Below are 13,315 nucleotides of genomic sequence, written 5' to 3' on the forward strand. Positions count from 1 at the left end.
TGAGGAGGAGGAGCAAGTTTTCGGGGTGGGTGAATTCAACTTTAGGAAATTTAACTACAATAGTTTTGCTATGTGCGCTGTGTAATTATGACCATTAACATTGGGTTTTCTTCTATTGCTTGTCAACTCTCTTTTTAGTCTTGATGTAGTTAACTCTGATTAGCTGCATTGCTTGTATTACAAAGTGTGGCTTTTAGCACCTTGCATTAAATACAATATAAACAAAGCAACAATGTTTATGCAATATTTTCTAGTGATGAGGAAGACAGAAGTAAGCCATGAATTACTTAGGCATTGTGGGTGTAGTGCTACTAAACTTTCTTAATATAAGAGTATTGCTAATAGGCCACTAAATTTATTTAGTTTATATAGTTCGAGGTGTGCTATTACTAAATTTTCCATGGCCCTCGCAAATCTTTTATTAACTTGAAAGTGCGTAGTTGCTTTAAGTGTGCTATTTAAATTGATTTTCTTATACTCGGGTGCGCATTTATGTGACCCAAATCCAAATCTCAACGTTAGATAAAATGTGTTGCGGACTGCGGGTGCATTTATATGACGTGGTTTGAAACATATTTTAAATGACGTTATAATCCTCCTTTGATTAATTAAATAAAAGCGGTTATAAAGTTAAAATTGAACTATAGGCTAAAACATGTAATTAATCAGATAATTAGGCCAATAATAACAGTTGAACGACCGTGCTAGAACCACGGAACGTGGGAATGCCTAACAACTTCTCCCGAGTTAACAGAATTCCTTACCCGGATTTCTGGTTTGCGGACTGTAATCCAGAGTCAATCTTTCCTCGATTCGAGATTCAAAACCGGTGACTTGGGACACCATAAATCTCCCAAGTGGCGACTCTGAATTTTTAATAAAATAATTTCGTTTCGATTGTCACTTTAAGTTGGAAAAAAACTCCATTATACCCTTCGGGGGGTGTAGGTAAAAAAGGAGGTTTGACAAAACTAATACATCAAATTTGCCAAAAAAATTAATAGATGTTGTTATCTTTCCTTTTTTTGTAAGAGTAGTTTGGTTTGTATACAAGAGAAAATAATTCATGTATCAATTCTAAATTATTTAAAATTTATCTTGCAATGAACTTTTTCATTAAAGAATGACCCCTCATTTCTTTTGTTCGTCCACAATATAACTCATGCTTTTGTTTACATGACATTATTCCCGGTCTCTAGCAATAACAATTCTCTCGAAGACGTCCGTTCGTAAGCCAATAATCACTCTTTCTTATCTATAATCTTGAGACTTGAACCTCGTATTACAAATATAAAGTATATCTAAACTTTAGAAAACAACATAAACTTAAAATTTGGTTAAAAATATATCACCACTCCAAAAATAAATAACATTTCTCTCAAGACTATACTTTAAGCAAAAAATTGCAGAATCTTTTTTTATTTAAATCTAAAAGGTCAAGTTTATGAAAAGGATCATGAAAAGATAAAAGTAAAGTTGGCTTGGATACATTTATTGGATTTCAAGTTCTAATGTGTACTGTGATATGTTTTCCTTTAAAAGCAAAGCAAACTTAAAAATCTCAAGATAAACTACATCAATCTGTGGCAGATCAACTATAGGGGAAATGTATTGGGAGTATGTCAAGATGTAGGCATTGGAGCAAAGAAGCCTCACAAAGACAAAGTATTTTTATGCCTAATAATACTTGGCGAGATAAAATACAAAAATACAAATTAACTTGATAAAACTCACAAATTATTTTGATGGTATCCCACCGAGTAGGCTAATACTTATGATAAAGATGTCATGCATGTAGGGTTTATTACCTCATATTTACATCATAATGCAAACTCTTTGGCCATAGCTCATGCCACATATTTACATCAACACGTTTCATATGATAAATATATACTTGCATATTTTTCCATTCTTCATGGTATCATTGACCTTGTCCATACATATCATATTAGGGATTTATGACACATTATCATGTAGACTTAGAATTCTTATAACTTTTCAATCTCCAATCAGTACCATAACCGCTTTCAATTTTTGTTTTTAAGCATTACGTCGTACACATTATATGCATAACTTTCCAGCAACTTTAACTTAGCCCATGAGCCATTTCAATATTTATTCTTTAATCATAAGGATTCGTTTACTCACAAGTTAACTGCTCTTTCAATATTGGGCACATATAGAGTTACTTTGAGATCATTCTTGGAAATTCTCAATCTTTCAGCATTTTAATAGAATAAAACAAGCCATACCTCGACTAGAAAAACTCAAGATTATCATTCCACGTTATTTTTTTTCTCTAACAACATATATTGTTTCTTATCACCTCCAAAATTATGCCTTTTGTGCATCTCATGCCTTAATATTTTCACGCTTATCCATTTTAGGTTCACATACTTTATCCTCGCATACCTTTATATGCATAACTAGAGATTGACCTTTATTTGTATCACATTCATCATTTGGAGGAACTCAAAGTTGTCATGCCCATCTTTTACATATGGCATGCTTCGTCTATCCTCAACTCGTACTTATATGTGGTACTTTATTTCTTTTATGCCACTTCTATTACATATGACACCATCATGACGATAACCTATCATGCTTAAGGGAAACCCGATGTCAAGTACAATTAAGGGTCATCTCCCTCATCTTGTAACATTCCCTTTTCGGATGATCAAGAAAGCTCTTTTTTTTCTTTTTAGAAGGTGACTTTGGTCATTATTGACAGTGTCTTAACTATGCCATACTTCTTATGAATCATATTATGTTTATCACAACTTGACTGATTCACATTCACTTATCAATTAGATCCATATCACTTTTCTATATCTTGTCATGATAATTTAAGATGCAACATCTTCATTTACAATATTCCTTTTTTTTTCTTTTGCTAAACTCGTTAATGGTGATTACCATAGTAAACAGTCGTTCCAACATCTTGACCAACAATCTTGAATTGAAATCTAGCGTCTAACATAGGTGCTCTTATTCGCATCCTTTAGTAAAATTCTTTATAAGTCATAACATCATCCTGGCAATACTAACTAACATCATCACTTTATTTCCTCCCACAATTTCTCAGTATTCGAATTATAATTCTTATTCACCAAGTCATACGTGTTGATTGAATCAGTCCCAATCTATTCTCAACTTATGTTTCCATTTGAACAAATCTGACACTTTCTGACTATTAGCCAAAATATCTTATATTATAACTTGAACCTTGAGCTTTATTCTTGTCACTTCTATATCTTCCACGATAGGTAATTAATAGAATTCGTACTCTCACTTCAGGCACAAACGCACGATCTGGAGTATGAAGAAATTAAAACACCCTAGATGTCATTGTAGCCTCCCCGATATAAGTGTGGCCGACAACACACCGATAAGAGGGACTCTACTTGACACAGCTCCATAGACTTCCTAGGACTCGACTTAGAACCTAGGGCTCTGATACCAAGTTTGTCACGATCTAAATCTACGTGACCGGCACCCGGCACACTACCCGACCCGAGTGAACCAACCCATATGATGCACCCAAATCATGTGCATGAAAATCAATTTAATTGCGGAAGCTCCTTGAAAACCATATACATTTTCAAGTTAAATGATAAAATATTTTCCAATTCAAAATCACACATGACACCCTTTCATGATAATAACAATGAGAGTAAGTAAAATAAATATACTTCCATGAATGTTATGTACAACCCCGTTACTACAACCTTTTACAACCATCTATGGAGCCTCTATAACAAAGAATAGAACCAACGGTTGAAGAAATTCCAACAAAATAAAACTAAGGAAGAACATGATAGCTACCACGAAATAAAAGTGGTGCTTCATAATACCTTGGAAAGAGAGTCATCCTGGCATGACCGCATACCATGTATCATACATCATCTTGAAACATGTAAAGTAAGCAGGGCCCTGGAGGGGGCCCCTAAGGGCTGAGTACACCACAGCGGTACTCAATAAGTGTCATAGACTCTCTCTAACTTAAGTTCTTGGGATAGACTTTATAAAAATAATGCACCAATATTTGAAATAAAACGATAAGAAATTCTATCAATTCATGACCCTTGTTGTTTTGAACCAAAGCTAAGTGAAATATAACCCACAATATGAACTTTAAAATGCTTACACCAATCCAAGATTTTGGATAAAATCATACAAATTCATTTCATTTGCTTTAAGTCATTGAAATCACTTTTGGTTCCTTAGGTCTAAACATAAGAAAATCATCCTTACCTTTCACTGGGAGTACCATACCATCACCGACATAAGAAGGTCAATTAGGTTATGTACCTAGCGGCAAGTTTCATATACCCTACTTGCCCAGGTCGTCTCATCGTAATGTCGTACGAATCGACTCAGCCATGCTAATAATAGCACAAAATAGTACTCTCTCGAGGGAGAGCACTCTGCCATAGTCTATACCACAAAGTGGCCATCTACACCTACACCGACACGTGTAGTTTCATAACGACAAACACAATATATCCGAAGTCAATCTCGGTGAACACAAGTAACTCCCTAAACATTTGATACTTCAAAAATAGATTCATAGCATAGTAGCTTCAAAAGATCTATTTTTATCAAATCATAGCATTAATATAAAATCTAAATCATTTGAACAAAAATTAAATAAACAACCTTTTGCATGCTAAAGCCTTTAGCAATTTAACATCAATCTTTAAAAGATACTACAAGGGCTATTCTGCATATCAATTTCCAAAAGAAATACTTTCCATGAAAACTTTTCTTGAGCACTCAAATATGTATACTCTTGTCAATACATAAGTTTTGATAAAAACTTATAACATTTACCTTGAGTTTCATTTAGCCAATAAGATTTAAAATAAAATTTTACAAAACGGCATAACACTACATATGCAACATAATATTTTAGTACATGGAGACATCCGTACTTGTTTGTCTCCACAAGTACGAAAGCACATTTGCAAACAATTTAAGTATTAACTTGAAACATGCTTTTAGAGAAAGTCCCTGAAGAAGAGTAAGTTTTAATCAACTTACCTCGCTTTCGCTTTATTAATATTCACAAGCTTTCAATCCTCTTCCATCATTCCAATGTTGATTATAAAGCTCAATATCACCAACTGTAAGTACGTGATTTTTGCCCTATATGAGAATTACTCCCAAAAAATTCAAAAATAAAATGATTTTTCTTTGGTGTACAATTTTGTGATATTTTGAAGAATTATTTGTATTTGTCTGTGCGTGTTTATTCGCTAAATTAATAAAAAATACAAAAATATGTCGCATTTTGCATGTAGAATTTAATTCTACAATTGTTAGTAATTAAAATTGTTTTACAAAAATTAAAAATTACAAAAATAGGCATCGTTTGCATTTTTAGCATTTAATGTCCAAATATACAATTTTATGCTTAATTAATACTTAATTGTGCGTTAATTGTTATTGGGAGTTAATTTGCGCCTTTATAACTTAATTTAGTTCTTAATAATAGTTTAAGTATTTTTATAATTTAGTTTTAGAAAAATAAAAGAAGAAAAGAGAGCGAAAATATAAAGAAAGTCGGAATTGGGCCTCTTCTTCAATTTCAAGCTATAGGCCCAAAAAATGGCCCAATCTTCCCTACGACCCAGTCCATTTCGAACTGGGTCGACCCAGTCCATTAACCCAACACCCCTTCTTCATTTTTGTCCAACACAAAACAAAACCAAAAAAAAAAAAAAAGTGAATTATCACTATTAATAGTTTTATTTTTTGTTTTTTTATATATATAAAAAAATCCGAAAATATTTTATTTTATTTATTATTTTTATTTTAAAAAATATATATATATATATATATATATATATATATATAGTAATTTCGGAAATGATTTTAAAAAAATAAAAAATAAAAAAATAAAAAAATGTAAAAGAATGTAGAAAATTTAAAAAAAAAAGTAAAAAGTTTAAAAAAATTTAAAAGTAAAATAAGGTTGGAATTAAAAAATAAATATAAAGATATCTGAAAATTTAAAAAATTTAAAGTAATTGAAAGTAGCATTTTTAAAAGAAAAAGAAAAGATAGTGGTTTATTTTTTAAAGAAAAGTTAAATAAAGTGAGATTCTCTTTTAAAAAAATAAAAAGTGGGATTTTAAATAAGATAAAGTAATTAAAGTTGGAATTTTAAAAATAAAAGTAAATAAAGGTGGGATTTCTTTTTCTAAAAAAATAAAAGCAATTTGTAAGTGAGATTTCTTTTAATTAAAAAAATAATAAAATAATAAAAAACAAATCTAAAAATTCCGAAAATTTTGCTATAAATAGAAGAGAAAATTTAGGAAGAAGGGTGGAAAAAAGAGAGGAAAAACTAGATAGAGAGAAGAAAAAAAGAGGGGGCGGAATGAGAAGTATACACCCGATATACATTCTGGATACACTGAATATACAGGGGCAGAATTCATTTTGGAGAGTTTTGAAGTTGAAAAAGAATAGTTACTGCTTCATTGCCTCGCTTAAGATCTGAAATAGTCAGAACCTTCCTGCCTTTTACTTCTTCACTATACTTGGAGTCGTTTATAGTCTCCTGGGTTTTCTGCTATTCCTACTGTACTGGTTTGCGATGTTGCTGAATCTGCTGTTGCTGTGTTATTACTGCTGCTGACTTCTCCTTCTTTTGTTCTTGTACTGCTGTTTCCAGGTACACATTTGTACAATCTCGGCTTGAAGCAAAAAATGAAATATTAATCAGGCTTTGTTCCTGTTGAATTCCTCCTGTTTAGATTTGTGGTTGAATATAATTTTTCTTTCTTCGTATAAAGATGTAGTTGAATGATTAATGAATAATGAAGTAATGAGGTTGCATATGTATACTTTCTTCATCTAATAATGTTAGTTTAAATTACGGAGAATAATTAATCTGTTTTGATATTATGGTCAATCTCATGTTCAAGTATTATTGAATAACAGAATATAAAATGAAAGCAGTTTTTCTTTGTACAAACTCGATCGCAATTTTTCATTCGCATTAGCCGTAAACTAATAACTAATAAGTTACGTTTTTCAGCATGAAAATAATTAAGAGATTTTCTTTTATTTTAGAGACGAACTTAATAGAAAATATAGTCATTGTAAGTTTATCCTTTAAAAATAAAAATGAGACGAGCCTCGCCAAATAAAACGTATATATTGCGGGGCCCTCACAAAATGTATGGTTTAATTAGAATTCGGAAGGACCGTTTAGCGAATTTTACGGTCTTCCCCAAAATAATAACGTGATAGTCTCTTTAGGCGCGTGTTTAATATTTTACTTTCTTAAGCCTGGGTGTGCATTTCATGCGACCCGAATCCAAATCCCAAAACATCAAATAAAACGTGTTCCGGATTGTGGGTGCATTTCATGTGACACAGTCCAAAGACGTGTTTTAAGCGATGTTCATATTTCTTTTAAAAACAATAATAATAAAGCGGTTAAAAGATAAAATTTGCACATAAGTTCATATTTGTATAAAATCAGATAATCAAGCCGAATATAACAGTTGAGCAACCGTGCTAGAACCACGGAACTCGGGAATGCCTAACACCTTCTCCCGGGTTAACAGAATTCCTTATCTGGATTTCTGGTACGCAGACTGTAATATGGAGTCATTCTTTTCCTCGATTCGGGATTAAAATTGGTGACTTGGGACACCCTAAATCTCCCAAGTGGCGACTCTGAAATAAATAAACCAATCCCGTCTCGATTGTCCTTTAATTGGAAAAACTCCCTTGCACCCTCGCGGGTGCGGAAAAGGGAGGAGTGACAGCTCTGGCGACTCTACAATTAAATATCCTAATTACATCAAAATATGACCTAAGATATTAAGCAATATCCATATATGGCTCATAAAGTGGCTACAAGCCTCCAACAACTCAATTCGCCAAAACAATTTATAAGCTAGACCATTCAACTTCATCCTTATATTTTAATACTCATTCGAAGTCACTAATGTTACTACATCCCTTGCCCAATGCCACCAAGTTACTATTCATCATCTTCCATAATCAAAACTTGCACCATATATAATTCGGATGATTATTTAGTTGATCACTTCCATTTTTTGCTAACAAATAATTCCATAGGTTCATTGTATTCAATCAATTTCATCCCCAAGATTCACCATTCATCTTCTCTCTTATTTCCTTAAATGTACTATTCATGCCATGAATTAGATTTTTATAATCCAATATTTCAATCAATAAAACTTGTAACAAGTACTTCAAATACTTCTAACTACTCATAATAAACAAGTTTGAAGCATTGAAATTACCTATAGTAGATCAATCTTGAAAAATAACAACTTTGGTGATTTTTGTGTTCTTGAGGATTTGATGATGAAATCTAGAATTTGGACATTAGAATGATGTTAGAACTCATGTACATTGAGTAATATCAACCCAAAACATCATTAAAAACTTACCTCGGCTGATTGGACTTGATTTGAGCTCAAAATCGCCCATTCACCTCAAGAACCCTAGCCCCCAATACTCAAAATACTCTCTCCCCCGACTTGGTATTTATAGGCCCAGATTTATGGGCTTCATACGCGACCTTGGATGCTATGGCAGCACTTCACTGCCAGTCAACCTTTCGGACACGGCTCCGGATGCTTCGCATCTGCAGGCTCTTCCGCCAGCCTTTGATAATTTGGTCATAACTTCTTGTAAGTATATCCAAATGACAAACGGTTTGAAGCGTTAGAAACTAGACTCAAAGACCTTTCATTTGATAGGTTGTCCATCACATAACTCTTTATACATATGTAGATATGCTCGTCCAAAGTTAGGTCTTGTGCGTACTTATTTGGAACTTTAGTCTACCATGTAATTTCCAACTTGACTTGGACTTAGGGCTATCCTTAGACCCCACATCACTTATAATATACCCCGTACACTTATTATCATATTCAATTAATAGTCATTATATTAATAGTCCTCGTCTGCATACAAAATAATGTAATTAACACACATCAACTTTCTTAATAGCACTTAAGTACTTCAAAATTTTCCGGGTTGCTACAATGCAATTCACAAGAAACTTTAATAATTTTAAAGTATTAAAAACAAGGAAGAAAATATATCAGGTGCATGCTCTCTTTTTTTTCTTTTCCCTAAAACTATCAATTTCTCATATCCATTTAGTAATTATTTTAGAAAGTATAAAACAAACGTTGGCGTTTTCTCTTACGAAGAATATTCTAAGAGATCCATTCCAAATAAAAAAAAATCAATTAGAGCCTAAAAGAAAAGAGAAACAGAAAAGGAGACAAAAAACAAAGTTGGACACGGATTCTTAAGATTGAATTTTCGCCAAATTCTAAAGCGATGAGAAAAAAATAGCCATGTAATACACATGCTGTAAACCTTTTTTTCCTAGTCACTTTACGTCGATGCAACCAAAATTTCCTAATGCCCCTAAGTACACAAACAAAAAATTATCCCTTCCTCAATTTGAAAACAACTTAAATATTTTTATTTTATCCTTAATGATAATTTTTATAATTACATAAATACTAGTATAATATATTTAAGATTACGAGTTATCCAATAGATCAAAATAATTTGTATTAATAGAATTCTAAGCTATGTTCAAAGTTTGGATACATCCCTCACAAAAAGTAGCTGGTATTCCACGCATAGAGAAAGTACGGGCAAAGTCACGCTACTGTTTTAACGAAAAGAAATATGGCAAGACTGAATTTTTGACCGAACCTTCACATAAAGAAAAAAAAACAAAATTAAATCGGGAAAATATTAATGGCCGTTCAAAATTGAACGAATTGCAAAAGTAACCAGTAGGTGTCTTCCGCGTTTTTAAACTATCAGACAATAAAATAAAAGGCCCAAAACTAAAAAGAAAAAAGAACCGACTTCACCATAGCCCATGCTATAAAGCCGCCTCCTTTTCTTCCTTGTTATTTCCTTGTACGCCACCAAAAACCTATAAGCTTTCTCCTTCTTCTTGCTTTCTACTTTCAGAAAATCAGAAAAAGCCTCAAATTCAAAAAATGGCATCTTTCGCAGAGGCACCACCAGGTAACGAAGCAGCAGGGGCAAAGATCTTCAAGACCAAGTGTGCTCAATGCCATACTGTGGAACAAGGTGCTGGTCATAAACAAGGTACACCTTCTTTTTTCCTTTCCTTTTTTATGTTATTTGTCTATTTTTTTTGTCAGATCTGGTGATTATGGTTCTCTTTATTTTTAGAAATTTATTGCTCTGATGAATTCTTGTTTTTTCCTTTATTTCTATGGCGAAAAAGTCTAACCTTTGATTGTTACTTTAGCAGATCTGCAATTACATCGAATTCTCTGTGTATTTTTAGATTTAAATTCATTTATCTATATATAGTTTTATCGACTTTTTTTTGGGTACTATATAGCGTATTATTTTTTATTCTTTATTTACCCCATTTTTTCCTAGCTTCACAAGATTTTGCTTGTCCCCAAATTAACAGATAGAATAGCAAAAAGATTTGCCTAACGTGTAGTCTGAGTTTAATGTTTTTTGTGATTTCTGATTATTGATTAGTTAGATCCCCAATTATAATTTAATTGTGATTTTACTTGGCAATAATTTATGAGAGGAACATTTATGAGTTCAATTGTGACTCATATAATTCTGTGGCAAACGGATTGGCTAGAAGTTGTTGCTTGTTCTTTCTGTCTGCTGTTTTTAGTTTTCATAATTTTGAAAGGAGTAGTATCTTAGTTTTGCAGGTGCTTTTCTGTATTTTCAGCAGCAGTTATGATAATCTTGATGTTTGATCAGCGAAAACATTATTACACTAATTGTGTCACTTCGATTATTCGGTTACGGTTGGGTGATTGAACTTGATTTTAGAATAGCTTGAAGAAACTGCTAGTTGAATAAGAAAATATGTTGCAAATATGCTTAACTGAAAACTAGGTTGCTCGATATCTTTGATAAATATATTTCTCTCTTAATTGACAAACTCACTGATGGTTTTGGTGAAAGAAAATTGGGTTGCTCCAGTTCTTTTGTTTCATTATGGAATTAGAATTTAGAAATGATTGCAGTGAGAGGTTTTTTTAAACATAATTTACGAATACATCTGTTGCTGACAAAAGGATAATTATGTTCTAGGTTTTACTTTTGTGTTGCTCATTCTATATATAAGATGGTACTTTCCCCTTTGGTTTTGCCATCGATATTTCCCCAAAATTCTTTTCATATTTTGATGCTTCCCTAAAGGTCCATGTTTATAATTATCTTTTTTTGGCTTATAACCATGCTGGATTATGTTAGTTGTGTTAGACTTTGGTATCTTCTCTGGGTGATTGCATGAAGATGTATACAGTTCTTTTGCTTTTATGAGTTCTGCTGTAACTTACAATGATATCCTACTTTTAACAGGACCTAATTTGAATGGACTTTTTGGAAGGCAGTCTGGAACTACTGCTGGTTACTCCTACTCTGCTGCCAATAAGAATATGGCTGTGATGTGGGAAGAAAAGACTTTGTATGATTATTTGCTCAACCCCAAGAAGGTATGGTTAACGTTATCATTATGCTAGATTTTTGTGTTTACCACGGAGACAAGGTTGTCTGATGGGACAACATAATTGCATAACTTTTCTTGTGGAAATTGCATTTCATATCATGAATGTATATGCATATTGTAGTTCCTTTTGTTTTCTGCTTTCTTGTGTTTCCTTCCATTAGAATCCGCCTTTCCCTTATTTGCAATTCTGTTGATTGTTTTTACAGTACATACCTGGAACAAAGATGGTTTTCCCTGGTTTGAAGAAGCCACAGGAGCGTGCAGACCTCATTGCCTACCTGAAATCTGCTACTGCCTAAGGAATTACCGACAGATATTTTCTATTTTGTAGTCTGATAGGCATGTTTTGCTGTGCGGAGGAAGATAAACCATTGATTTTTTGAAGTAATAAGTTGACCTCTTTTGGTCTGGCTCATTTGTTTCCAGAGCACTGGTTCATACAAAAATTTTTGTTACCTTCTGAAGAAGAGGTGAAAAACACTTGGCAGACAATGCCAATTTTAATATCATTCTCTTATGACTATGTCTTTGGTGGTGTGTTGCTTTTCTTGGTCTTTTCTCTTATTCAATGCAAATTTAAAGGTATAAATGATCCACTGCATAATAAGATACAGGTATATGCATTGATGAATTGTGTCTTAAAGTCCAAGAAATGCAACATTCTGGATGAAAGAGCGTTGCTCTAGATTATTTGAGTTTGCAGGGTTTCAAGTTTTTAACCGAAATTGTCCTTTAAAGTATAGGATTAGGTCTACTTTTGCCCTTGATATTTCAGCTTGAACACTTGAGGATGAAGTTGCTCTAAACACAATGTGCAATGAAGGATGAACATGATTGCAAGATAAAAAGCATGTAGCTTCGCATGTAATTAGGGATTAAGGGTGAAGAGGGAAAAATGGTGATCTAGGAAGTCAGACCTCTATTTGGCTCATGATTTTACTGTCATTTGCGGTGCACATGCGATGGTGCTGTTAGTTACATGCGTTCTGTTTGCACTTGTCGTTAAGTTGGTCTTATGTGCATCATTTTAATAAAGATAATAAGTGCTCAACGTGAAGTATCAAGGACAAAATTAGATATAGTCCTATACTTGAGGGATAATTTTGGTTAAAAACTCATTCTGACAAGCTCTTTTTGGACACTAAACATTCCCTATTAGTATTAAGAGAATGTATCTGCATACCTCTTGACTCTGATAGTTGTCTGCCTAATGGGTTTGATAATTGTGACAGACAAAGGCAAGGATCAGCGTGTTACACTGGTTGACCGGCTAGAGATTAACTCCTTTCATTGTTGCCCGTATAGATAGCTTTACAGAGCAAAGATCCAGCAAGGCATGACATTGGATGCATCATTGTGCTGTGCTGAGTCAAAGTATCGAATTTTGCAAATCATGGAACTGCCAAAGCTTTTTGGTTAAAAGAGTTGATAGTTTGTTACTAGAGAAATCAGGCAAATAAACCACTACGCTAAATTCTATTGTCACACTAATGCATTCCAGACGTTATTATTCGACTCGCCGTGAACCAAGTGCCAACCAAACAACCTCTTTTCTATGTCAAGTATCATGAAAACAAGAGCGTATGGTTAGTGTCATTCATATGGATAACCAGTAAAAACAGCTTTAGTGCCATTGACAATTAATGTTGTTGATTCATGGAAAGAACTTGTGTTTTCAATCCTTGAGTTCCTCAGCTTTAGAGATGGTTTCCCTTGAGACAAGCAACTGTACAAGTTTAATCTTGAAGGAAAGGGGGAGGAGAGTGAGAT

At 33.1% G+C, this 13,315-nt stretch overlaps 1 protein-coding gene across 1 annotated transcript; it reads left to right on the forward strand.

Moving 5' to 3' along the window:
• Positions 1–9,888: 9,888 nt before the first annotated feature.
• Positions 9,889–12,068, forward strand: LOC107789084 (cytochrome c). The gene is made up of 3 exons (XM_016610852.2): positions 9,889–10,140; positions 11,398–11,531; positions 11,752–12,068. Exons 1-3 carry the CDS (start codon positions 10,029–10,031, stop codon positions 11,842–11,844), a joined length of 339 nt encoding a protein of 112 aa, XP_016466338.1. The 5' UTR covers positions 9,889–10,028; the 3' UTR covers positions 11,845–12,068.
• Positions 12,069–13,315: the final 1,247 nt, after the last annotated feature.

This window comes from Nicotiana tabacum, chromosome 6 (assembly GCF_000715075.1).
Source record: "Nicotiana tabacum cultivar K326 chromosome 6, ASM71507v2, whole genome shotgun sequence".
Lineage (NCBI taxonomy): Eukaryota > Viridiplantae > Streptophyta > Magnoliopsida > Solanales > Solanaceae > Nicotiana > Nicotiana tabacum.